This window comes from Periplaneta americana, chromosome 1 (assembly GCF_040183065.1).
Source record: "Periplaneta americana isolate PAMFEO1 chromosome 1, P.americana_PAMFEO1_priV1, whole genome shotgun sequence".
Lineage (NCBI taxonomy): Eukaryota > Metazoa > Arthropoda > Insecta > Blattodea > Blattidae > Periplaneta > Periplaneta americana.
In genome coordinates, this window is record NC_091117.1 from 151,239,312 (window position 1) to 151,266,476 (window position 27,165).

Below are 27,165 nucleotides of genomic sequence, written 5' to 3' on the forward strand. Positions count from 1 at the left end.
GGGTTAGATTCACATTCGTCATCGAAATATTTCACTCGACGTAGAATCGCTCAGCTGACGGATACGGTTCCCTCGGCCCTCGCTCCTGGCACGGAATTTTCCTAGCAACGCTGCACCTATAAACATAGCCACGTAAACAGGTGATGGAAGCAGACAGTTCCGTCGACGACAGCAGGAAGCGCTGCTGTTGCGTAAAGATTATTTACGTCACGCCACGTGACGAAATGAGTCATTGTTGACTGTTCATTGACAGGAATGTATGGTCCTGTCTTCTTTTAGAAGTTGAGCATGTTTTGTCACATAGGTTTTAGTATCTCGTTGGGGTTTGAAGATGAAAGTGCTAGGGATTTCAAGGATTTTATGTGCGTTGATTTCTTTACAAGCTCACGATACTTTAGTAGAAGCTTTGGAAGTATCCCAAGACACAAGTAACGCTCACGTTATTGAAATCAGAGGAGACTACAAAAAGACGATAGCAGGCAAGTTATTTCTGAATTTTTAGTTCATAATGTGTGTATATTCGGTGAAATACTGTGAAACCAGTTCGTAGATACCACGAGTAGTTTTTCTGGGGACAGACAGTTGATAGAGGTGACGGCGTATTTAAGGTGAAGGAATTTTTAATAAGGAAAATGATCTCATTTTGTAGGGTGAATAAATTATATTATGGTGAGTAGAGCTGGGATTTCTACGTAAATACATATTGTATTTGCTCGCCATTTAGATGCTCAGGAAATAAAATTGCCAACGAATTGGAGTAGTTATATTTGATTTTTCATTTTACATTCTTTTGCATATTTCGACAATTTCATGAATTTTTAATGATTTCTGTTAAAAGACAAGCAAAGACAAGTACATATTACGTGGTTTTCTATAGTGTGTATTAATTGTTTTTTTTTATTTATTATTAAATACTGTTTGGTTGTATAATAACATCCGAAAGGAATGTGAGAATGAACTGTAGCAAGGGATAAAACTCTTTTGGGATTGCCAGTGGGCAATACCCATAAATGTCAAGTTATTTATTTATTTATTTATTCATTTATTTATTTATTTATTTATTTATTGTTTTCCTTTCTCTGTTTCTGTTATTCCCAAATATAATATATTTATTTTTGTGCAATGAAGTTTATTTAATTAAAAAAAGAAGGGATAAAACCCAATTAGGTAGTCGAAGGTTTTCCCAAAAGAGTAGGCCTATAAAAATAAATCTATTTGGAGTGATGAGTAACGCAAGTACATTACCCCTCGCCCACACTCACGTTCACTCATGAGCCTTGGGATGGATATTTTTAACAATTTATTGAAAAAAGATAAAAATTATTGGTATTTATTTTGTATTGGAAATAACATCCTCCCCTGCATACTTGTCCAATAAGGCTTACAACTTGTATTCTTCTTTAAGTCTCAAAGTGCTTTTTTTTGTACATGTGCAGTTCAAAAAGTAATTAAGTCTAAGAGTATGCTTTTTTCGCTATGGCACCAGCCGCTTCTTCGAGGCTACAAAATTAAAATAGTGGGCAGTGATCAACCGGCGGTAAAGTTATCAGACTTGCTGTAAAATTTTGACATTTCGAAATTAATCGTGGAATTTGCCATTGAACTGCCTGATACTAATCATAATATAGGCCTAGTTTAGGAAAACCTAAGAGAAAAAACTGAATTCCAAGCTTTGGAGTACGAATCTTGTATGTTTATTGTTCAGATTTAAAGTTAAGTATGAAGTTTCACATATACGAGGCAGATACTCATTAATGAATCTGGGATTTTTATGTAGTGTCTTATAGCAAAAGATCTAGGCCTATGTAAATATGGAGTAAACTATAGTGAAATATGTAGTTGGCTATGTACAGTAGACCTAAAAGTTAATATCATGCATTCCACGAGTGGACGTGACATCTGGTAGAATATAGGCCTAAATATAAATAGTGTCCTATTTATTTTTATCCTTTATTTCTATTTGGTAATCACTATTTAAGCATAAGGAAAATAAAACATGATGGCAGTTATAACCTTCATTCTTATCTGTAATTTAAACATTTAATGATGTGACGGTTGTGACAGTGGTTGAACATCAGATGTCAGCAGTACAAATATAGGTAGGCCTAATTATTTCTGCTAATTCTGGATACTTATCAAATTATTTGTAATTTATATATGAAGTTCAAGCACTGAAGATTACACTCCATCTTAGTTTCATGCTGACTGATTTATAAGTGTAAGTTTTAAAAATTTTAAGAATTGTGTGACGGACGTGACAGGTAATATGACAGATGTAACACATCTAAAAAGGGGGTTTTGTTAAGATCATAATTAAGTTTATGCTCGACCATGCCGAAATGTAGTAATTATACACCTGGTAGTAGCCCTTTAATGCATCTCATTAAAGTACACCTCTTCATTATAGTTCAGTTGTTCAGCCAATGAGAAATCACCATTGTAGCATTATAAAAGCGCAAGTATCGATTATTCTCGGATATGCAATCGAAAGACAACTAGCAAAACGTCACGGAGGCTGGAAATCCAATACTGTTGCAGAAGGTTATGTTCTGTTACTATGATAATTAGCGTTAATTGTAAATAATATTCAAATAAATTCAATTTGTCATCTCTTTTTCAATTCTAAATCAATCTCCAGCTTATATCAAGATTAATGTTCATGTTATTCTTTAGATTATATCAAGGTCAATGACATTCGTTGCTCGGAAAAAATCAATACTTCCGCGTCTGCGCACATCTCACAATTTAGAAGGTCAGTTCCATTCCTCACTTCGATAACCATAACATGAATACTTATGAATAATTTCAAGTTAGAAATATGGTCGAGCATAAAAAGTCGTATGAAACTTGCCTATAATGGTAATTAAGACGTTCGTATGAAAAATTATGAAACTCGCTTGCGCTCGTTTCATAAACAAACATACTTGCGTCTTAATTACTACCATTATAAGCTCGTTGCATAATGTACTATTAACACATAATTATGAGAAAATGGCACTAATTAAAAACCCTACTGTAACATAATATTCAAGCAGTCACTGAATGAAATATATTCTTAGAGTAGTATACAGACAAATTAGTAATACACAAACAAATAATTTAAAAATACAAAGTCTTAAGTCATTAAACGTGAAAATTGCTGAAATAATTTCACGTCATAAAGTTTACCTATGAAAAATAATACCCCTTCATTCCATACTCAAGTTTAACCATAGTACAGCTACAAAACAGACAAATTGAGTAATTCCAGGAAAGTAGAGAGAGGTTCACAGTTGCTGTACTGTATAAAGAAAATCTCCTCTCATTACACTGTGCTAATTTTCCTTGTAAAACACAGGGTTCAATGAAATTCAACTATAAATATGTAGCAGAAATACATAATAGAACACGAGAATCGTCCATGATAGAATTATAAAGGGTCCAGCTTCCAAAATTGAAGGGTGTCCACCATAGAGGATATATTGGACATGTGAAAACATAGAAATTTGTCCGGTTCCGAGAAAATATGTCCAATATAATGGGGTGTCTAACATACAGAGGTGTCCAAATATAGAGGTTTCACTGTAATACCACAGTCTGGTATATACAGTCATGAAGCTTGAGTTGTGAGGGTGGCGGTACTATTTCGCATTGTCTGTAATTAGGCGATATTAGCGATCCTAGTGGTTAGCAACTATCTATGGATGCATATTTACTATGTATTGAGCTTCGTGACTGTATATACTAGACTAGGCCTGCAGAACTCGCAAAGTAGGGGAACTATGACGTCAGCCTCACTCCACTTCTATTGGGGATGATCGACTTCCGCCCCGAGAATGAATGTTGAGCGAAACTAGAACGCCGTGACCGCACAGGTAGAAAAGGTGGGTGGGGGTAAAAGAGGGGAGGAAAGCAGTCGCTCTCAGGAGCTACAGTTCTGCATGCCTGTACTAGACTATGGTAATGTAAATTGAAAAAAAATTGAATTCTTTTTTGACGAGTCATGTGATGATAGTGAAAATAACAAAATAACAGTACTAGTAGTAGTAGTAGTAGTAGTAGTAGTAGTAGTAGTAGTAGTAGTAGTAGAAGAAGTAGTAATAATAATAATAATAATAATAATGATAATAATAATAATAATAATAATAATAATAATAATAATAATAATTTACTATTGTTTACCAGGGATTTCAGACACATACCGAAGTGCAGTTAAGAACGAAGGACGAAACGATAAAAAGTTGAAATCAGGTAAGTTAAGATATTTTTAAATGTAGTTCACAATAACTTATGAACACTGAAATGTACTGAATATTATACTCGTAAATTTGTAAAGAATTTTAGTTTAATATCCAATTCTGATGAGTCAAATTAAAATGTATTATAATATTAAAACCTTTTTACCACTGTTTAGCAGATGTTTTGGACGTTTATGGAGATACTCTTACAAACAACATCCCTGATATAAAGGGAGGCAACAAAAAAGCAACGTCAGGTGAGATATTCACATATTTTATCATTCATAAAATAATAATACACGATTATTACAAAATATAATTGTGTAAGCAATAGTCAGATGGCTGTCAAATTATTATAATTTAAAATTTATAATTACTCAACAATAAAATAGTGTTTATTCTTTGTTTAGTAGTCTATTGATCTATTTTTTTAATACTTAGCAGGGTTTTTAAGACTTTGATATAATTTTTTCCATTCACACTCAATAAAATACGAATTCCCGGCAAAGTAGGCAACACTGCTGACTAAACAAATTTAACAAAGTATCCAACTTGCGCGAAAGAAAAATCCTAAACTATTACGATGTTCACTGGATAGACGCAGATAGGCCTAAGCTTAATAATTTTTGCAGCCACACTTTGAAGCAAGCGAGTTTCACATCATGTTACTTCTTTTAAAAAACAGTTTCTTATTATAAATATAACATTATCAAGCAATTCATTTTTGATTAAAGTGCAATTTCTTTGAAATCTAGACAAAAGGGCGTCCAATCCGGACACTAGCAAAAAGTAACCTGTACGGGTTAAATTCGGACGTCTGGTCTTTCTACTGATAATATTTATTTAATCAATTTTTGCTTTAGAAATTCTATCTTGCAATAACAACACCAGTCCACGAAATTAAAAAAAAAAATGCAGAAAAGTAGCAATAAAAAGTTTCATTCTGAATTTTGTGGTTGAATGGAAGGCTAATATTGCACCAATAGAAGACACCCATGCATCCACAGTTTTAGGTGAAAAATGATTTTATTTCTCTCCTGTAAAAGTTACTTGTTTGGACTAATGTTGTTTATGCAATTTTCGATTCAATTACGTACTTAATTTTGTGTGTATTTACATGATACAACTATTTGTATGTTGTAATCACTTCTAATGTTTTATGTATGATTATACGTTTTACGAGTATAAAAATAATATGAATATTAAAATACTCGTACATTGGCGGTTTATAATGATACATTGTTCTAAGTATATTCCTTTTTTTTTCAAATAACCAGGATGATTGCGAAATCAGATCGTTGAAGAGAAAGCTTTAAAGCTAATTGATTTTGTGAAAATTACAGTAGTCCATAACTAGAAGTCCTAGGACTAGGAATAGAAACAGCTAGGCCCTAATTCTTTCATAAAGAGCGAGTCTTTTTACCTGTATATTGCATGGTCTTTTGTGATTATTCTTCTGTACCGTAGGTAATAAAACGTAAAGACAAAAATCATATATTAAGGTGTAAAGTATAAATTTTTAAGGACATCAGCCAATTGACGTAAATTATTTTAGAAAAACAGAAACAAAAAAAAATATATAGGTCTATTAATTCAAATAAAGGTTTAAAAATAATTGTATTTTTTTCTGTTTCTTCATATGTACGAGGTATTTTGAAAAAAAAAATAGTACTATATTAATGGTTTATTTTTATGATTTTTTTAAATTCAAAAAGATGCAAATTAGTGGCTGATGCACTTGCAAAACAAACATTAAAAAACTACTTCCTAAAATGTTCCCGACATTAGATTTCTTGACCACTCACAGTTATATCTTATATTCTTATGCCAGTTAAATTACCAACTTCAGAGGATGTAGCCTATTACATTATTAAACGAGATCATAGGATCGAATCTCCCTTTCTCAACCTTCATCATTTGCTTTTATTTCGATTATCTTTTACTGATGAGTAAGGCCCAATATTTTTCTTACTTCAAGGGTTTACACATACAGTAGAGGCTCGTTAATCCGAACAAATTGGGACCAAGACTTATTAGGATTACAAGATTTTCGGATTAACCGAAATATTTCCTGTAATACAATGCATGCTATTCACGAGCGCTGAGAGACGGTAGTGGGAGTACCCTGTTGCTATTTTTAGAACCACAACCAACAAGTTCACTTCATTACAACAAAACATTACCGATTTTATGAACATGACAGATATGTAAATTATGTACAGAAAACACTAATTGTTGTAAGTACCCTTGAATGTGCTATTTTCATAATTTTTTTAAGTAAAAGAAATTGAGTGAATTTATACATATTTTCCTTTTCGCTACTTTGCATTATTACAATCAATTTCGTTTTTTCTTAAAATAATTTTGTTCGGATTAACCAGATTTTCGTATTATTGTAGTTCGGATTAACTAGACTGCTGTATTTAGATATGTTTCTCACTTACGTCCAACTTACAAATGGTCATAATTTGTTGCATCGAGAAGTGCATGAGTCAACGAAGTGAAAATTACAGTGCATATATTTTATCTTTCCACGCTCTCGTACGGGACTAGAGTCGGAAAAGTTAGCTGCGTGCGTTGCTATTCAAGGACACGTATAGTCGCTGATAAGACGATTGTCTGCTATTATGTGCAGTACAGAGTTGAGTTTCAGAGCAGTACATCTCCTTTGGTGTCAGGGCCGAATTTAGTTACAGTATCGCCCTTAGGCATTGCTAATATTGCCGCCCCCTAACTCCCACAAACAGTTTATGAGCAGTTATTATACAGATCACGTTTAGTTTAAATTAGTTTCAAATGAAATGTTACAATTCAGAAAACAAATTACTGGAATCAAAATACATGCATTTTACTTGTGAATTATAAAGATTTCCTTCGCACTTTCTTCACAGAGATAGAATTGTTGAGGTCATCAAACGAAGCACATTAGACTCGATTCAAAGAAACGTATTCAAATTTATTCACTTTTTTAAACAAAATTGATTTGTGAGAAGCAGGTTGGTTTATTTTTAAACATTGGTTTTGTTGGTGGTATAATTATTACGAGTATTTCTTACTTCGATAGAAAGTATAAAGTAAATTGAAAAAATAAACTCCAACTATTTGCGGAATAAACCTTTCATATCGAATTATATAGTGCACATGCTGGATAGTAATTAAATAGTATTGTTAACGATATATGTATATCGGAAATGTAACCGAGATTGTGGTCACTATTCATAGCGATGCCGATAAAATAATAAATACACATCCAATTTTATTTTCAAAATGCATTCTTGTTTATACAAGCAGTTAAATTTAAGCAATTTCATAGTATAATAACGCCATACCGGCATTACAATATAACTATGCAGCTGCACACTTTTCTTTTACTCTCGCCACGACTGCGACAATGTGATAAAACAACATCCGACTTTCACAAGGTGGTCAAGAACAAACTTCAGAAAAGATTTATCAACAAATGTTTCAAAAACAAATTTCACTGTAAAATGAAAACGGAAAAAAGGAAAGAAAAAATAAAGAGAAAGAGAGAGAGAAAATGCCCCCTCCCTCCTAGAAATTGCCGCCCTAGGCAACTGCCTAGGTTGCCTGGGCCTAAATCCGGCGCTGTTTGGTGTGCAATATTGAGTTTCATTTCTCTGTTTGTGTCTGTTACTTGAGTCATGGTTCAGAGATTTAATATAGAGCGAAGAATTTCATTGGCCGTACCTTTTCTTAAAAAAAAAAAAAAAAAAAGCAAACCCCTGCTCCTTGTCAGTGTCGTACAGAATACAGAATTGCAGGAACGTTTTCCTAGAATTGATCCACCAGAAAGGATTACAGTTCATAATATAGTGAATAAATTCAAAACTCGTATAGGATCAGTTTTGGACAAGAAAAAAAGGAAGGCATCATATTTTAACAGGGTAAACGTTGTAAGTTATGTTCAGGCTTCGGCCTAGGGACACAGAGTAACCAGTATGAGGTTTAGAGTACACGGAGTATAAATGACGTCATGACCCGTGTGCAGTCACCCTACTGCAACAGCACAGGTGGGTCCGTAATGTGCATTACCGTTGTGTGTAGGCCTATTGCTGCTTGGCTGCGGTACGTGTAACAGACTTCGGCGTAGGGACACCTGATTGAAGGTTACAACTCACGTTAATACTTTAATGGTAGACATTTATTGTCTACACTAGGATTGTACTGTATATACTGCATCTGTACAGGGTGAAATATATTTTTTGCCGTACTGTGACGGAGTGAGACACGAAGTGACGGCGCGCTCCATCTCCCACTCCACTCGACCAACACAACACTGTCGTCTGTGCGTTCCGAACTTCATGCGTTTCTGTGCCCAGGACCGAAGCCTGATTATGATATCGGTGCTCGATCATAACAATCGACGCGAAAATCTCTCACTAAGTTAGCATAACAAGCGGCGACCAGCCGTACATCAGCACATACAGCTTCTACCAGAAGTTTCAGGACACTCCTTCAAAAGAGATGTTTCGTTTTTGTTCTTATACACTTATGTCATCATCCCTCCAAGTATTAGGCCATGTGGCCCATTACGGTCTCAAACAAGAATTCCTGATGTTTATACAGAGAACAAATTCCTTTGCAAAATGAATTTTTTTCACTGAAAACCCAAACACTATCTTTCAAACTATGGATTATATAACAATTTTTCTGTTATGAAAACTTATTGAAAAATTAAATATTTTGTATGAAAAAATTAATTACTCCAGAATGAGTGTACTTAGATTAATGAATTTTGGCATAGAGTTAGACATAGGGGAGACTCTGATAATTCCGCAATATTAAGAAGTAAATCTATCATATTTTTATCAAAATGTTTATTGAAAAATATTATCAAGGTATGTAGACATGGACGAAACCTTTCATTAGCAAATGAGATAAACAGACCTATAAATGTCGTTCCTGTGGTTTACTTCCTACGTTCTAGACTCATAACGGAGCGATCAGCTGGCCGAGTGTAAGCAGCTGCCCCGTGCACTGCCGCTTCCACTCTACTACCGCTAGTGTGGAAAGATAAAATGTATGCGCTGTATAATGGTTATATAAAAGCTACTAAAAGACGACACTACAAAATAACAAATGAAGTGAATGTATGGAAACCATTCATAGGTCTATAGGCCAAACATAGGTCTAATCATCATTTTGTGATGTTAGCCTTTCAGCGGTTCACAAATGATTACGAAGTGGTATTGCTTTATTTAATTCATTACCTAACAACGCTTTACCAAGTGCGAGATTATTATCTAGCGTTGGAGAATTGACGATAGCGATATGGTATTCAACCAGATTAGTTCGAGGATTCGTTATGGAATTATCAGAAAGTTGCAACCAGGTAATCAATCCAAACGGGATTCGAACCCATGCCCGACTGCAGCATCGGGTTACACTGCTATGAATGCGTGCTTAAAGAACCCAATAACGGTTTCATTTTAAAAAGTCGTTTTTAGGACCGTCTACGCCAAAAATCTAAGTGTAGTGATCACTTCACTTCGAATTCTACAGCTTGTATGGGTTTCATTAGCATATCGCGTTTGTTAATATTTATTCAATCACATCAAGAGGAAGAAGTCTGTAGGCTATGACTCAATGTATGAGGAACAGGAGTGGTTTTAACCGTCTTAGTACGAAAGATAAGATTATTTTCGTAAGTTGTAAACAATGTTTATAAATTTATCATGACGGAGTAGAAAGTGAATGACGTTTCAAAACGGCAAATGTGTCGTAAACCTCAGAAACAGGGACAGGAAAGAAGCAACACGGAAATATAAATACAACAGACATGAGAATTCTGGGAAATTTAGCAGGAAGGATTCCACAGGACTTACGGATAGAACAAGGTAAAAGACGAACTAAATCGGATGTTGAGTGTGTTAAGGAAAACACGACAGAAATGAGCGTTGGAAGTAAGCAAATTTATTAGGCGTGACAAGAGCCGACCTGTTGAAATGGTTTATAAATGATGTAATTTTCTAGTTTTCACACAGTTCTGTCAAGACAATTCATAATTCCCTGTTTAGCATCAATTCTCAAACGAAGATATTCCAAACAGTGTAGACCTAATGATATGGCGAAAATGGAGCAAAGGTTTAATGATATAATTTTCGTTATAACATTTGGATAGGTGTATTTTTTTATTTTTATGAAGAAATTGCATTGCTATTACCTTCAAAAATCATGATACACACTTCAAGAATAGTCACCGGCGTAGCTTAGTCGGGTAAGACACTTGCCATCCGATCTGGAGTTGCGCTCGGGGTGCGGGTTTGATTCCTGCTTGGGCTGATTACCTGTTTGGACTTTTTCCCAGATTGTCCCTAATTGTAAGATGTCCGGTAATATATGGCGAATCCTAGGCCTCATCTTACTGTCACCAATTCTATCAACGCTAAATAACCTCTTAGTTGATACAGCGTCGTTAAATAACAAAGTAAAAAACTTCAAGAATAATTAACATTTTGAAGTTGTTACAATGGTCCTATTCATTTTAGAAGCGAAATATCTGCATCACAATCGATTTCTGCACCACAAACATCGCGGATGTAATTCTTGTCTTAATTCTATCATTATTAGCCTTAGTCTATCACTTCTTCCAGATGTTTGAGATGGGCAGGGCATGTAGCACGTATGGGCGAATCAAGAAATGCATTTAGAGCGTTAGTGGGAGACGGGAATGAAAAAGACCTTTGGGGAGGTCGAGACATAGGTGGGAAGATAATATTAAAATTTATTTTAGGAAGGTGGGATGTGATGGTATCTTGCTCATAATAGGGACTGATGGCGGGCTTATGTGAGGGTGGGTACTCTAAAAGTAATTTGTAAGTAAATATTATTATTTAATACTTATTTATTAGGGATATCAAGAAATATAGAATTTATATAATATGATATAATATAATATAATATAATATAATATAACATATATATATATATATATATATATACTGGGTGTTCAGTTCAAAATGTGTCTTGGCTCGCTGTATGCCGTCATGTGGCTAGTTGATGAGCCTAGAGAATTCAATCTTCCTACACTTCCGCAGCTCAGGTGTATAACCTAAGAGGCAGAGAAGATGGCTAGCAAGTACGACGTTCATTCTGAAGAGTACGTACCGATACGTACGATAACGCCGGTAGTGGCAGGAATGTGAACTGTTTGGAAATACGTACTGTCGGGATATGGGGAGAGGGTTAAGACGATTACTTACGTATTTGTTGACATTAACTTCGACGGTCAACATGGACACGGAGCATTTGATTTGTGTTGTGGAATGTTACCGTACGCAACCGATGATAACAAATACCCTGCGTACGACTTGCCGGCGCAAAACACAGTTCGAAAGAGGTTATGGTAGCACACAGACCGTACAGACCGCCATCTGTTGCTACGACGTTCAAGTTATACCGTACACGTTCTCAAGTTCAGATTGAAGAACGCCTTAAATAATAGGCAACTTCTCTAACATATCAGCTGAAACTCGCTTCAAATCGGTGACCCAACAACAGTGACGTGATGACACACTTTGAAATGAACACCCAGTATATATACACACACACACACAGTTTAAGATTTATAAAGGCGTACTTGCATTCATGTTTATTAGGTTCTTAGGGCATAACTTCCTGAACCTGGTGATCAATGTAGGGCGATATTCTTTATGATAATGTAAATAGTAGGCTAATTATACCCTATATGCAATGTAGGTCTACTTGACTAACTGCTCACGCGACTCATATTTGGTCAAGTTGGGCACAACAAAACATGGACCACTTTATTATTAGACTAATATTTACAATTAAAATTATTTACACTAAGACGTTAAGTGTAGCTTACAGCAGTAAATTTTGGAATATTCAAAATTTTTTCCTCCATTACCGTATCTTGTACAATAATGAAAATTAGTATGTGTAAAACATTGTCCTGCTGCAATATGCAAAAAATATTTTTACGATTTAAAAATATTAATTACTTTTTTTTTTTTTTTTTTCAAAATTCAGTTCACTGTGCATTGATGAAGCTTTTCCCACACAACTCAAAAACTATCCAACATTCTGTGATGACATTTTTTGTGTGTATTTATGTGTGTCATATCTACAATATGATGCCAGATCACTTCTCTACCTTTGATAGATGGTGTGATAACAAATAAATTCAATTTAAAAAATGGTGAAATATCAGTATTATCTTTTAACACAAAATAAAAAATATATTATTTAATAAGGAAAGTAGTTGAAAGAGCATGATATTGTAAACATGAGTTTCAGCAATAAAATAAAAGCTAGAACATGCAAAAGTTAGCAAGTTTATGAGTTATGAGGGAAACGCTTCATTACTACACAGTAAACTGCCATCATTTTGAATTAAAAAAAATATAAATAACTTTCTTTAAATCGCAAAAATATATTTTTTTTTCATATAGCAGGAAGACAGTGTTTCACACATACCAATTTTCGTTATTGTACAAGATACGGTAATGGAGGAAAAAAAAGTTGAATATTTCCAAAAATGTTACTGCTGTAAGCTGCATCTAACCCCTTAAGCAGCTGCTTATAACACGGCTAGCATATGCACTCTCACATGCATTATTAACTCTGTGTTTCAGGATGTTACATCGATATACAAACAGATTTGAGCCACAAGTCACCGATTATACTAAACGAACACCTTCAAATCATCATGCCAGATTCAGAAACAGGATTAATCACCTTGGAGAGGGATCAGGAAGTGATGCTTGCATGTGTCGGCGAGGAAAACTACTTCACCGACACAAGAATATCGGAAGATGTAAAACTACTCGAAGCCAGCTGTTATGAAGGTAATTCAATTAGTTAATTATTTACTTATATTTATTTCCTCTATTACAACCGCGATAGCGATTAAACAAATTGAAAACAATCCGGGCACTTGTAATAATATGTTTTAATCGAACTCTGGTTACTAGGAAAGAAATACCAGAAGAATTTCTGTTCCACAAGAGAGTTTTCTACAGTTTAATCGCCAGATTTGAAAACCAATTAAGTCCATCGAAACCGCAAAAACATTTTACACAGTTGCGGAGTCTTCTTGGTGACGCGAATCGTAGTAAGAATGTAAACGAAGGTAGTCCATCTCCAACCCAGTTCTCCAATTCTATAAAACGCATCAACAGCTTAAAATTTGTCAATAAAGTAATGTATGAAAACGTTTTTTGTCTCTCCTGTAAAACTTGGTTCCTTGGACTTAGTGTATTTTCAAACCTATTATTCGTTGTACTTTACTACTCCATACTTACAAATTACCAATGAAGTTTCGTGATTGTCTTCCACTGAAGTAGTAGTACTTGTAACTTACCAGCGAATTGTCAAGTATTCTCTACCAGTGAAAGGAGACTTATACATAATATTCCGTAAATAATGAGACTTATGATGTCACTGAAAGCCACCAATTTATAGAAAATTGTATGTCTCTCATATAATATTTCAAAATATTTTCATTATTCACAAATGTTTTTTTATCGTAATTTTCTACATTTCCTAGGAAACTACACCTTTTCCAGTTGTATTTCAGAAAATAGCAATTGTATTTCAGAAATTATCAAATGTATTTCAGATTTTTCAATTCAATTTCAGATAGTGTCAATTGTATTTCAGATTTATCAATTGTATTTCAGATGGAATCAAATGTATTTCAGATTTCTCAATTGTGTTTCAGATGGTATCAAATTTATTTCAGATTTGTCAATTGTATTTCAAATGGTACCGAAAGTATTTCAGAAAATAAGCAATGCATTTAAGATTATATAGTCATTTTTATTTCACAAAATAACAAATGTAGGTCTACGTACTTGAGATTTTAACATATATTTAAAAAATAGAAAATGGTTTTCAAAAATAAACTTTATTGCATTTTAGCGTCGGACAGGCATATTCACCATAGTAAAGCTGCAGCTTGATGAATTGTACTGTGTTGTACTGCACGAGCACAATCACCACCAACAATATTGTGTGTGTTACTTCATCAGTTTTACTCTTTACAGTAGGTAAATTAGCCTACAATACTAGGAACCATGATGTCAGGAATTTCAAGATGGGTTTTTACGTACGTCTTCACTTCGGACTCGCACTTAATCCAAGTAAGACTCAAGCCATAATTATTGGACATAAGCGTTTAGTTAACTCCCTTAATAACAGTAATCTTTCAATTGTTACCCTTAACAACACGCTAATTCCTTATTCATCTGTCGTAAAAAATCTTGGCTTCTTTTTTTATAATAATCTAAGTTGGAATTTTCAAGTTAAAGAAACGATAAAAAAAATCTGTTCCTCCTTTCACTCTTTGAGTCGCTTGAGAAACTTCTTGCCCCAGCAACTAAAACTTACCCTAGTACAAACCCTAGTAATGCCGCACTTCGATTATTGTGACGTTTTGTTAAGTGATCTAAGTTCTGAACTGTCAGTCAAGTTACAGCGAGCTCAGAATATGTGCGTCAGATACGTGTGCAACATCCGACGATATGATCACATATCACCGTCCTTCGCAAGTCTCTCGTGGCTCCGACTTAAAGAACGCAGAACTTTACACTCTTTGTCTTTACTCTTTCGAATTCTGCACACCTCAACACCAAATTACCTTTCGTCTCGTTTCTCTTATCTATATTCTAACCACGACGTAAATACCAGATCACTTATCTGTGGCACGCTAAATATACCTCTTCATAGAACATCTTGTTATTTCTCATCTTTTACAATATCCACCTCGCGTCATTGGAATTCCTTGTCACAAAGTATTAGGGGCTGCAAGACAACAAACACCTTTAAGAACAGCTTAAAAGATAACCTTATTAGCATTTCACTCCAATCATACTGATTTAAAATATTACTGACTACACTGTTGCTTTTTTCTTTAGACAGCATCCTGATTGTGCTGCATTTTCAAAATTGTCTCATAATAATCTCTTTCTATTATCTAATATCATTTGAAATATATTAACATTCTATGTATTTTAGTTTAATTCTGCTACACAGTTTATTTCAGTGTTTAATTAATAGTTCATAGTATTTTGTTGTTTAATTCGTAAATAACTCTTGTATACATGTAACTTTCATCTAAATCAAATTGTTGAATTCTTTGTAAGTTCATGCATATGTATATACACTTTCTGCTGGTTGAGTGGAAGAGAAGGCCTTACGGCCTTAACTCTGCCAGCTAAAATAAATCATTATTATTATTATTATTATTATTATTATTATTATTATTATTATTATTATTATTATTTTTAACCAAATGATCTCGATGGTATTTAACATAGGAGAATAAGGTGCCAACCGTAACTTCTGAAATACAAATGATAGTTTCTGAAATACAATTGACAAATCTGAAATAAATTGATACTATCTGAAATTGAATTGACTAATCTGAAATACAAATGATATTTTCTGAAATACAATTGACAAATCTGAAATACAATTGATACTATCTGAAATTGAATTGACTAATCTGAAATAGAAATGATACCATCTGAAATTAAATTGACAAATCTGAAATACAATCTATGTTTCCTGAAATACAATTGGTACTATCTGAAACTGAATTGACTAATGTGAAATACAATTGATATTTTCTGAAATACAACTGGAAAATATGTAGTTCGGTTCATATGGGTTCATTGTACCCAGCAAAAATTTTTAATTTGAGCAGGTGATACAAATTGGGTTTGTTAAAGAAGCAGGAATTTACCTACTAAAGTATATAGAAATTATTCGGAAAAGTTATTTTATCACATGCCAAAGATTTTAGGTGGCATGGGTAGATTCTTAGAAGCCTGAAAGTCAATCAGAATTACTTGCAGAGGATTCATCTGTATTACTTTTAAAAATTAGTGATATATTTAATTACAAGTCTCCAGGACATTCTGAGGTTCTTTTCCTTCTTCTTCTTCTTCTTCTTTTTTCCCTTAGTTTAACCTCTCCCTTTTATGTTCTTATTACACGACCCACGCCACCCGGGCGTATTCTGAGGTTCACTAACTCAAAAAAAAAACAGATTAACTTATGTTAAATGGAATTCTATTCTCACCACGACAAAATCAGCGGAAACTGCGATTATGGAGTGAACAATAAGACATTACCCTATTCACTGGAAGTAATTTTGTTTGCTAAGATACGAGTAAACAGTTCAGGAATATCGATTCTCCCCGGATTCAGCTTACCATTGTTGTTTACATGCTTCGTAAGTTGACAATATCGCACATCCTCTGGTTGCTAGCTGTTATAATGCAATTACTTACCACACTAGTGCAGTAAATAAAAACAAATTAAGCTTTATTTAGGAAAAATAAATGTTATTAACTTAGCGCAACCGATACTCCACGCCCCTTCAATCTCTTCATCCACTAAATTCTCAACTAATTCTTCTGCCATAATCAATAAATGATTGCAAAACTTCTAACTTGAACTCGTATATTGATAAAATTAATATAAATTTAATTACCAGAAACGACGATAGGCTAACTGTTTACACTGCATATTACACTTTTACTACGTCATATTACTTTTGACCAAAAAAACGGTAATAAATGACGTGTTTCAACCAATCATGGCTGCTTATCGCTACAATTTTATCACTTCCCTAGCATTTGTTTATTTTTATCACTTTGTTGTTATCACTTTCCTAGCATTTGTTTCTTTGTTTGCCAACATTTAAAACTACAAATTCTCTACGATATTATAAAAGATTTTTGCGATCGTCATTTGTTTCCCGCATAGATAGTCGACTGAAAATGGCGACTCCGTTTAAACGTCTTTGTGAAAGTAACATCAGTGACACATAATTTTAATAAGTCAATTAATATCTATTTTACTGTATTAGAGTACTTTATTTCTTCTAATCTTTATATATTTTCTTCAGTTTTTATCATCTCTCTATCATTTGTTTTTTTGTTTGCCACATTTCAAACTGCAAATTCTTTACGTTACTATAAAACATGCTTTGCGATCGTCATTTCTTCACCGCATAGACAGTCAACTGAAAATGGCGGCTCCGTGAAGCTAACATTCGTTAAATAGAACTTTAGCAAGTCCATTAATATTTTATTGTAATCTTTATATACTTTCTTCTAATCGTGTAATAGTCAATTAAATTTCACTCTAGTTTTGATTTTCGCTGGTGAGATTACTGTTGAACATAAACCTACATACTACCTTGGCAACGACGTTCAAAACTTTCTTACAGGAGAAAGTTTTTACTTATAATACAAATTTATACAGTAATTAAAATTAAAAATAAATTTATTTAAATAACGTTCGTTCAAAAGAAAATATTCAACACACATGCATTAAGTGCATAAGAGAATCTTAGATACTGAAAAAAGATTCGGCTTCATCTCTTTTTATCAAACTGTTTCCTTGATTCTATTATAATCCATTCACCACACTAGTATCGCAATATACTATTTCCATCGTGAAACTACTCATAAAAAGATAATTTACTTTAATTTAGAGATAAATGTAATATTTGTTGACTATTTAAAAGCTTTTGACAATGTTAAAAGAAAGTTTGTTTTGATATATTAAAAAAAAAAAACAAATATGAAGCTCTAGATTAAGATCTGTTATAGAAACAACTTTCCAGTATTCGTATAAAACTAAAACGACAATTTATTTTAATTGACTAGTTTCGACTTCATTTGTAGCCATCTTCAGATACTAATGAGGTCCTTACTTGTTTCCGGGTGTTTTTATGGTGGCGGATACAACAATACTAATCATAAATGCTCCCCTCATGAATTCGGTAACCTTCTAGTGGAGCGAGATCTATATTTTTGTACTGAAGAAACCCTACTACATTAAATTGTCGACAATTGAAAGTAGACCTACCCATTGAACGAATAAGCAAGACATCGTCCACATTCACTAAAACTAAGGCTTCAATACAAAAGCCAGAAATCCTTGTCTGAAATTAAACACCATCCAGCACACATCACGGAATGTTCCTGTAGCAGAAGTTAATCTGTGAAAATAGAGGATTGGACCTGCGTCACCTACCATATCAATGAGATCGTTAATCAACTGATAAATGAAGTGAAAATTATGTTGATCAATTTAACAACAGCTCATGGGCCGCTTGCTATGACAGCGTGGCAGGATATCCAGCATGGTTCAGGGTCTAATGAAAAGTATTACATGCTCGGAGAGAGAACACAAGCTTTGTTCAAATAATCATATGGAGGGATGGGGGATTCATCAGCGTTAGCTTTGATTACAATTGGAATTTAGTGTTCATGTTAGTGAAAGTCTGTGAACAGTTATAATTGTACAGATAAACTCCTAACTCCATTAGCTGTGTGGAGGTAGGCCTATACATACATGTTCCATTAAAAATTACAAATCGGTCCTCACAGCCATATAATTCTCCTTTTCTTTTCAGCTCACGAGCTTGTTCCAAATTTGGGTTTAAGCAACGGATCATATCATCCACTGTGATGATCCAAATTTTGACTTCAACATTATTTTTAACGTGAATCTATGTTTTCAGCATCCATGATAACGCAGAGGTTGTTTTGAACATGTCGGCAGTCTCTCTCTCTCTCTCTGTATTATGCACGTATGCAAAAGTATGTATGTTTATATACAGGATGTCCCAGTTATCTTGTGCACCTATTATAACTTTTTTGTTTGGATAGGTATTGCAACTTTTGTTTTTGAGCGTTATGTTAGAACGAGGGGCTAACATGAGTGTGAAGATTTGGTGTATGTAACTACATTATGGTATAAGATACACGTGACGTCATCAATTTTTCAAATAGCACTACATATTTTAATCATGTTACATTGATTACACACATTAAGACAGTTCAAAAATGTATCACAATGTCACCTTCTGAATCAACTTTTTGAGACGGCTTTTGGTTACTGATGAAACCTGGACCCAGTATTACATATCAGAGACAAGACAGCAGTCGAAAAAATGGAAGTACAGTGATTCTCCGCCTGCAAAGAAAGCAAAAGCTGTTCAATCAGCTGGGAAAGTCACTGCGTCCGTGTTGTTAAATTCTAAGGGGATAAGTAAAGGCGAGAACAGTAACTGGAGATTATTATTCAGATCTCTTGCAGCAACTGAAAAGAAAAATTCAGAAGAGGCCGGTTATGGCCAAGAAAAACATGTTATTTCATCACGACAATGCGATCACGGTTACTACACTACAGGAACTACCGGTACTGTTCGAATTGTTGCCGCACCTCTTCCCCACTCACCAGATCTCGCATCTCAGACATCTTTCTTTTCCCAGAGCTCAAAACTCACTCGACTGAGGAGAAATTTTCGTCAAATTAAGAAGTTATCGCAGCAGCAGAAGGCCTTTTTTTTTTTTTTTTTTGCATACCTCGTGGAATCTGTGTACAAGCATTGCAACACCGGTGGACAAAGTGCGTGTGTGAATCTCAGGGGGGATTATGTTGAGAAATGAAGATTGCTTGAGAATACTAGTTTAATTTCTATGTCGGGCATGAACTTTTCGAGTAACCCTCGTAGTAATGCCATCATTATTACTGCCTTATATTACAAGAGTTCCAGCTTATGTCCACCTTGTCAGTTGATAAAAGAAAACTACTAGTATTTTTTCCGATTATTATTATTATTATTATTATTATTATTATTATTATTATTATTATCATCGTCATCATCATCATCATCATCATCATCATCATCATCATCATCGTAGTATATCAAAATGAATCTTGCTAAATGTATGCCTATTTACCTTCATTTAAAATTTAGTCCTCTGAAATGCCAGGCTAAATAAATCATTATTATCATTACTATTATTATTGTTATTATCATTTTTTTTATTTTAGTAGGTTATTTTACGATGCTTTGTCAACATCTTAGGTTATTTAGCGTCTGAATGAGTTGGTGATAATGCCGGTGAAATGAGTTCGGGGTCCAACACCGAAAGTTACCCAGCATTTGTTCATTTTGGGTTGAGAGAAAACCCCGAAAAAAAGCTCAACCCGTTAACTTTCCCCGACCTGAAATCGAACCCGGTCCACCTGGTTTCGCGGCCAGACGCGCTAACCGTTACTCTACAGGTGTGGAATTATTATTATTATTATTATTATTATTATTATTATTATTATTATTAGGGTAAACTAGGGTCTGTTGGACAGTTGGACATGTTGGACACTCTGTACTTTAACGTGTTACCTCGCCACTTGTGGGCATCACATTCTGCTAGAAGTCAATGACGGAAGTAGCCACGAGTGAGGCTACTTCCGTCATTGACTTATAGCAGAATGTGATGCCCACAAGTGGCGAGGTAACACGTTTAAGTACAGAGTGTCCAACATGCCCGACTGTCCAACAGACCCCAGTTTACCTTATTATTATTATTATTATTATTATTATTATTATTATTATTATTTTTTTTTTTATTATTATTATACTTTACAAAGACCTTCATTATTGAACTTCAGTATTCAGTTTCCTGAAATATATTTTTAAACTACGTTAAATGGTACATTTTTGCGAACTCTTATTGTACATTGTAGGCTAATTGAAACATACCGGTATAATGATACAATAAATCAAAATATCTAAATTTCTTAATGTTTACCCTATTTATACTATAGGTCTATCATACAACATCAAGGAATTATTATGACGTCATCTTTAGCCCTCGGAAGCTTTACATTCTGCTCTGGCCGGATAGGCCCACTGAAATTTTCTCGTGATGTATTGTTTATTTTCTCATTCGACTTTTATTTAACATTTCGAATCGACAACAAATATTTCGGAATGTGTAAACTTTGTGAAACATAAGAATGAATAGGTAGGCATATATATATATATATATATATATATATATATATATATATATATCTTGTATTCCTTCTACAAATCTCTACAGTTTCGCATGTTTTCGACCTGTATAGAATGTCGGATATAAGATTCTTCTACACGGTACAAGACACAAAAATTTTGTTTTCGTCTCCTTTCAAGGAAAGCTATGTAATTGTTTTATCTCTTCAAAATCCTTCGCCATGGAAGAAATGCATAAAGCTGCAATTCAATTTATACACTATAACTTGACTACTGATATACAACTATAATAATAATAGTAGTAATAATAATAATAAATATAAAAATAATAATGATATTTCTATTTCCCACAGGCCCCATGATCAGCTTGAAGAACCTTGTTAACATCAGGAATATTTCTTGCTCGAAAATCCCTAGATCCACATTACGAAGAATAGGCTCTAAATGCAATGGGAACACTTACACGACTGCAGAAATTGGCTTCAAAATTCATAAAGATAAATTTATAAAACTAATAGACATCTGTTTCGACAACAATTTATTCAGAACAGTTTACACCACGCATATTCTGCATCCACATGCTCACAAACAGAAGGTTAACAAGCACTTCGACTTCAGAGACAGTGACCATGCCCTGTTTGATAAACCTCAGATTAATCCTTCCAGTTTCTATTCTTGTGAATCTCAGAAAGTCATGTTAGAGGTGACGCTTGGTTCAACCGAAGCAGCAACCAATTATATTAAATGTTCAGAAGGTTCAGTAAGTCCAACTCAGTTTGTAAGAGGCCATTTATCTCCAAATGAAGATTTCGTCTTTGCATATGAACAAAAGTCAACATATTATCATGCCAACGCTGCACCTCAGTGGCAATTCTTCAATAGCAGGAATTGGAAATCTCTTGAAGATAGAGTTCGTTTACATTCCTTTGCTGAAAAATCAAAGTTGTTAATTTATACAGGAGTATCAGAAGAAGTGACATTTTTACCAGATGTGAATGAAAATATTGTCGAAATTTTTGTTTTCAACGAAATGAAGAAAATTCCAGCACCATTGTTTTACTGGAAACTGGTTTACGATCCAACATCTAAGTCTGGAATTGGTTTCATAGGCTATAATATTCATTATAATCAAAGTCGACCATTTTTTGTTGCACCGAAGTATAATTCTGTGTGTAATAAGACTTTTTGGTTCAGTGACAACGAAATAAGTATGGAGAAAGGTTTGATATATTGTATCAATGTTAAAGAGTTCTTAGAAATTACCGGGCTGAAGGACTTCAACGTAAGTGTTGTCGGTGACTTAATGAAATATAATGGTAAAAGGAACAAATATTTAAACGGAACCGTAAATAAAACTCAATCTGTATTCATAGAACTTTTTCAAAATAAGACTAGATACAAAAATGCTATTACAAATACGATAAAAGAGGAAAAATATTACGAAAATGTTGAAAGAAGAAACAGGGTGGGAAAATTGATACGAGGAAATAGTGATATTAACTTAAGTATAATGGAGATTTCTGAACAAGGAAAGGTCTGAGAAATTTGAGTATACCGCAAGTAAGTAATACTGTTTTGAATATAATAAATCTCTGTACAGAAGAATGAGCCATACAAGAAAGACTAAGTTTCTTATATTAATTTCTGGAAATACAAGAATTGTACACTGATGTGTATGTACTAACGTTTTAAGAAACTGAAATTACGTGCGCATGCCTGATTTAGAGCTGAAAATCAAAATGATGTAGGTAGACAATATCTTTTGAAAATACAATAATATTTTTCACTGATGTAATTATAGTCGTCTATTTGGTTAACATTAAGGAAATAGAAATTGTGTGTAAAAACATAGTTAAAGGCCAATTAAAAAGAAAAATAAAGAACTTGAAAACAATATCTTTCTCTCAAAATACAAAACGGCGAAAAAGAATAAGTGGAGGCACGTTTCATTTAATATCTGTAAAGCAATAAGATAGTAGGCCTATTTGAAATTATTAAAACATGAAACTGTAAAGTAATCTGAAAATCTGTGTAACTGTTACAAAAGTGATGAGAAAAACTATCACTGCAATATTTTCTATTACACTAGTGTTATAAAGAAAAAACATTAAACCCTTCAATTTGTCTAAAAGTACCAGTATATATCTACCTAAAACAATATTACTGTATTTTAAGAATACACACTATTGCGATGGAAAATATTTGTAAAATACCTGAACTTATGACCAAAGGCTAAAAACAAAATTATATTTTAATAAAAGGGATGTTATTTTTAAGGGAGAAAATATTAAGCTGAAAAGGAAGTTCTTAAAACTGAACATTACACAAAAATAAGTTATTGCAAAATCAAGTAAACTGAGGTATGTACGATACAAAATGTGGTAATTCTTTAAGAATTATATAAATAAGTTGAGATGACGCCAAGACACAGATGCCTCTGAGGATGGTGTCAAGTAGCACCGAAACAGCTGTAAGCCGCACATGCTTACGTAATTAACACGAGTAAGATCGCCATTTAATCAATTATTTATATTCAAGTGTTAAAAGTAGTGTACGAAAGATTCAACATGAATTATCAAGAATTATATAAGCAACAAAAACATTATGGTAATCGTAAGGACAAAATACAAGGTGGGCCAAAAGTCGCTTTCCTCAATACTCGTTCTTAAGTTTCATACGTGTACACATATACAGATGTGATAACTTGAACAAACAAATAGCTGGTGTAATAAAAGTTGGGTTGACAACCATGTTCGTGCGTCAACTGTTTTTCCGATGTCATGCCTTGAAAACAGCCCTCGTTTTGCCGATATTCATTTGATATAACAGGATTGGTGTATGAGTGAGGGACTTCTTGAACCAGCAATTTTATGAATGGATTGGCCGTCGTGGCACAACAGAATGTCCACCCAGATCATGCGACCTGACACCATGTGATTTTTCGCTGTGGGGTATCCTAAAAATGATGTTTTTGCTCAGAAACCGCAGGATCTGCATCAGTTGCGACAGATGATCGAACAGTTAATCGTGAAAATCGATTAAAATCGTGAGTTATGTTCTGCCATCTCTAAATCAGTGTCTAAACGTTGTGAATTGTGTCTCTAGAAACAGGGCTTCCATTTTGAACAAAATCTGTATAGGAATGTGTAGTCAAATGTACCCTATTTAAATGTAAGGAAGTGTTTGGGCAAAGCGACTTTTATGTAAGCATTTGCAAAGAAATTTTATGAAAAAATAGGTATAATTTTACGTTCGAGTACCGATAAATAAAATAACGTAATTAGGGGTAAGTTGGACAAACAGGGTACTTTTTCTTTCAAATTTTTATTACAATTATTACAATCAGGAAACTACAAAATACATATTAAATATAATAGAAACAAAATACATTTAAAAACTATTATATAGGCCTACATAAATAAGAATGAACATGTCAAATAATTAAACAAAACAGAAATATAAATTAAAGAATTTACCCCCGTATGAGCAAACTCTCGTGGTAGGGAGTTGAAAACCGCACTGTAGATAAGCAGAAAGAAGAAGAAGATAAAATAAACAATTAATATAAGCAATAAAATAGCACAGATTCAAAAAGAAAAGCCTATATGATAAAAAGCAATCACAATTAAAAAAGTTTATAACCAATATCCATAAGTATATAAGATTAATATTAAGCAATTAATTATCTAACCCTATGTTAAGTTTCCTTAATAATTTCTTTAATTTTAAGTTTAAAATTAATCGTAGTAATAAGAAGTTAGTAATAAGCAGTATAATGCAAATAATATAAGAAAATAATTTTTTTTCTGGGAAAACTATCAAGTTTTGACCCTATGTTGTATGGACATTTTTTGATCCTGTAGACCATCCCCGATGACTGCGAAAAGGACGGTACTTATACCCCTTACATCCTGTAAGATATATAGTATGTATGTATATTTATATATAAAAAATACGTATTTTGTTATTATATTTGCTTTATACTGCTTATATCGTTAGTAAAATTACGAAAACAATTACATCAGTAGGTATATCTAGCAAAGAGTTAATATTAGTTTAAATAAATATTTGTGTGTTCTATTACGTTTTCGTGAAATTAAATAAAATTGCATGCTTAAATTTGTTAATATTCTGGCGTGAGAGACGTGGCAACGTTCAGCAGGCAGTACTCTGCACAGACATAAGTACGACTCAGCTGAGTTCAAGATGCCTGTCCATAGTTCTACTGCCGAGCGGATGGCAGTTCAGTACAGGGTATTCGATAAACAACTTACAATGTCATTCATAGTTTAGGAATAACATATTTTATTAATTGATGGAGAAAGTCGTCGTAATTCAAGTGAGGCAAGACGGATGTACCGTCAACGTTTTCCTCAAAGAAGGTTACATTTTGGCGAACTTTTGTAGCAGTTTCTCAATGATTATTAGAAAGTAGAAGTCTCTTACCCCGTTTCGACAATCACACAACCAGAAATTTGTTTAAAAATGATACTGCTTTACGGAAGCGGGAGAGATTAAAATGTTGCATTAGAAAGAAGTTCGTGTGGTTTTGTGCAGAAAACCATTATTGTTTAATCTTTAGACGTACAATTAAAAAAGGGACCAATATTGTTACATAAAATGGAAATTTACCATAATGTTCTATTAATGAGATTGAAAGTTTGTATTTGCTGCTCTTTTTATGTAAACAACAGTATTGTCATGCCGCTCCTGCATTAGAACAGAGCACCTGTTTTTCACGGGTATGTCTGCACCGGCTTGAGCTGTCCTGTGTACTTCTAAACCCCCTCCTCCCCTGTTGAGCTGTGCTTTGTACTTCTAAACTGCCTCCTCTCCATCCATCAACGTTGCTAAACGTCTATTATCGTAAACTTTAATAATTAGTTAAATATTGTAATTAGAGAAAAATTATAAGGACATTTTTTCTTTCTCATGATATGAATAATCATCAATAAAAATAATGGCACTTATACCCCTTACACCCTGTATATGGTTTTTTGTATGTCTCGAGATTTCATCTGTAGTTACTTTTTTGTTTCTTTAATTTTGCGTTAGGTTGTAACAGTAATAAATTAATTCCATTTTTCTGTTATTGTGTAAATACAGGGTTTTATCTGAAATAAATTTCCTTTCCTTTTAATCTCATACTAGGTTGTAATAATAATAATAACAATAATAATAATAATAATAATAATAATAATAATAATAATAATAATACATCATTTAATGTTTCTGCTATTGAACAAAAATGTGGATTTCACCTTTAAGTTTATTTCAGTATTATGTTAAATGTCTCTGTGATGCATATGAATATTACAGAGAGTCTTAGGGAACGTTGACGTGTCATGTATGTTTGTTTACCAGCAATAAGACAACCATGCTACTGTCGCTGTTCGATTCTGCTAAGGCTCGGTGCAATTCCGTCATGGATACTTTAGTGGTATGAGTTGTGGTGTTATCCTGCTAAAATAGGCAGCGAAATGTTCCATATATTGTAATTCATTACGCAACATTAGACTTCCCTTTTGTAATTGGATGTTAGGAAACCGTTAATAACTGGGAAATCGATCCCAGATCAATTTTGTTTTCGGAGTAAACTTCATTTCATCTGCATGGCCATGTGGAATCACGTAACAACAGATACTGGACAGCAGGCAAGTCAAGAATCGTGAATACGTTTCCATAGTATGATAAAGAACCTGAGATCTGATGTGCTGTCAGTGACAATGGAATTATTGGACCGTCTTTAAGAAACAGTTAAGAGTGTGAGATACGTAACTCACATTTTAGAACCGTTGCATAATGAATTAACATACGCGAAACTTTTCATGTCGAATTTTCAGTAGCAAAACGTCACAGTTCGTATTGATAATGTATAGGTGACAGAAATGAGCCGAACGTTTAAGGAGGCAAACAGCGTGGGTTTTATCGCTGGTTGGCCGATGTACTTATAGTCCGGATCAGCTTACTTAATACCGTAAGGGTGAAACCTAACCATTTTTCCCCCATTACTACATATGCTAGTGGATTATGGTGATTTCCTAGTTTGAAGGTTGAATTTTCTTTTGCCAACTTCGTTTCGAATTTCGGTACTGAGAAATAATGCAACTGGTAGTGAATTTCTAACTAATATGTTGG

The 27,165-nt window shown here is 33.7% G+C and overlaps 1 protein-coding gene across 1 annotated transcript in view; it reads left to right on the forward strand.

The window, feature by feature from the left end:
• Positions 1 to 243: 243 nt before the first annotated feature.
• Positions 244 to 27,165, forward strand: part of LOC138694290 (uncharacterized) — a 50,890-nt gene continuing 23,968 nt past the window's right edge. The window contains exons 1-4 of the mRNA XM_069817873.1: positions 244 to 479; positions 4,165 to 4,230; positions 4,394 to 4,474; positions 12,836 to 13,048. Of these exons, the coding sequence (XP_069673974.1) occupies positions 332 to 479; positions 4,165 to 4,230; positions 4,394 to 4,474; positions 12,836 to 13,048 (508 nt within the window). The 5' untranslated portion in view covers positions 244 to 331. The remainder of the gene's footprint in view (positions 480 to 4,164; positions 4,231 to 4,393; positions 4,475 to 12,835; positions 13,049 to 27,165) is intronic.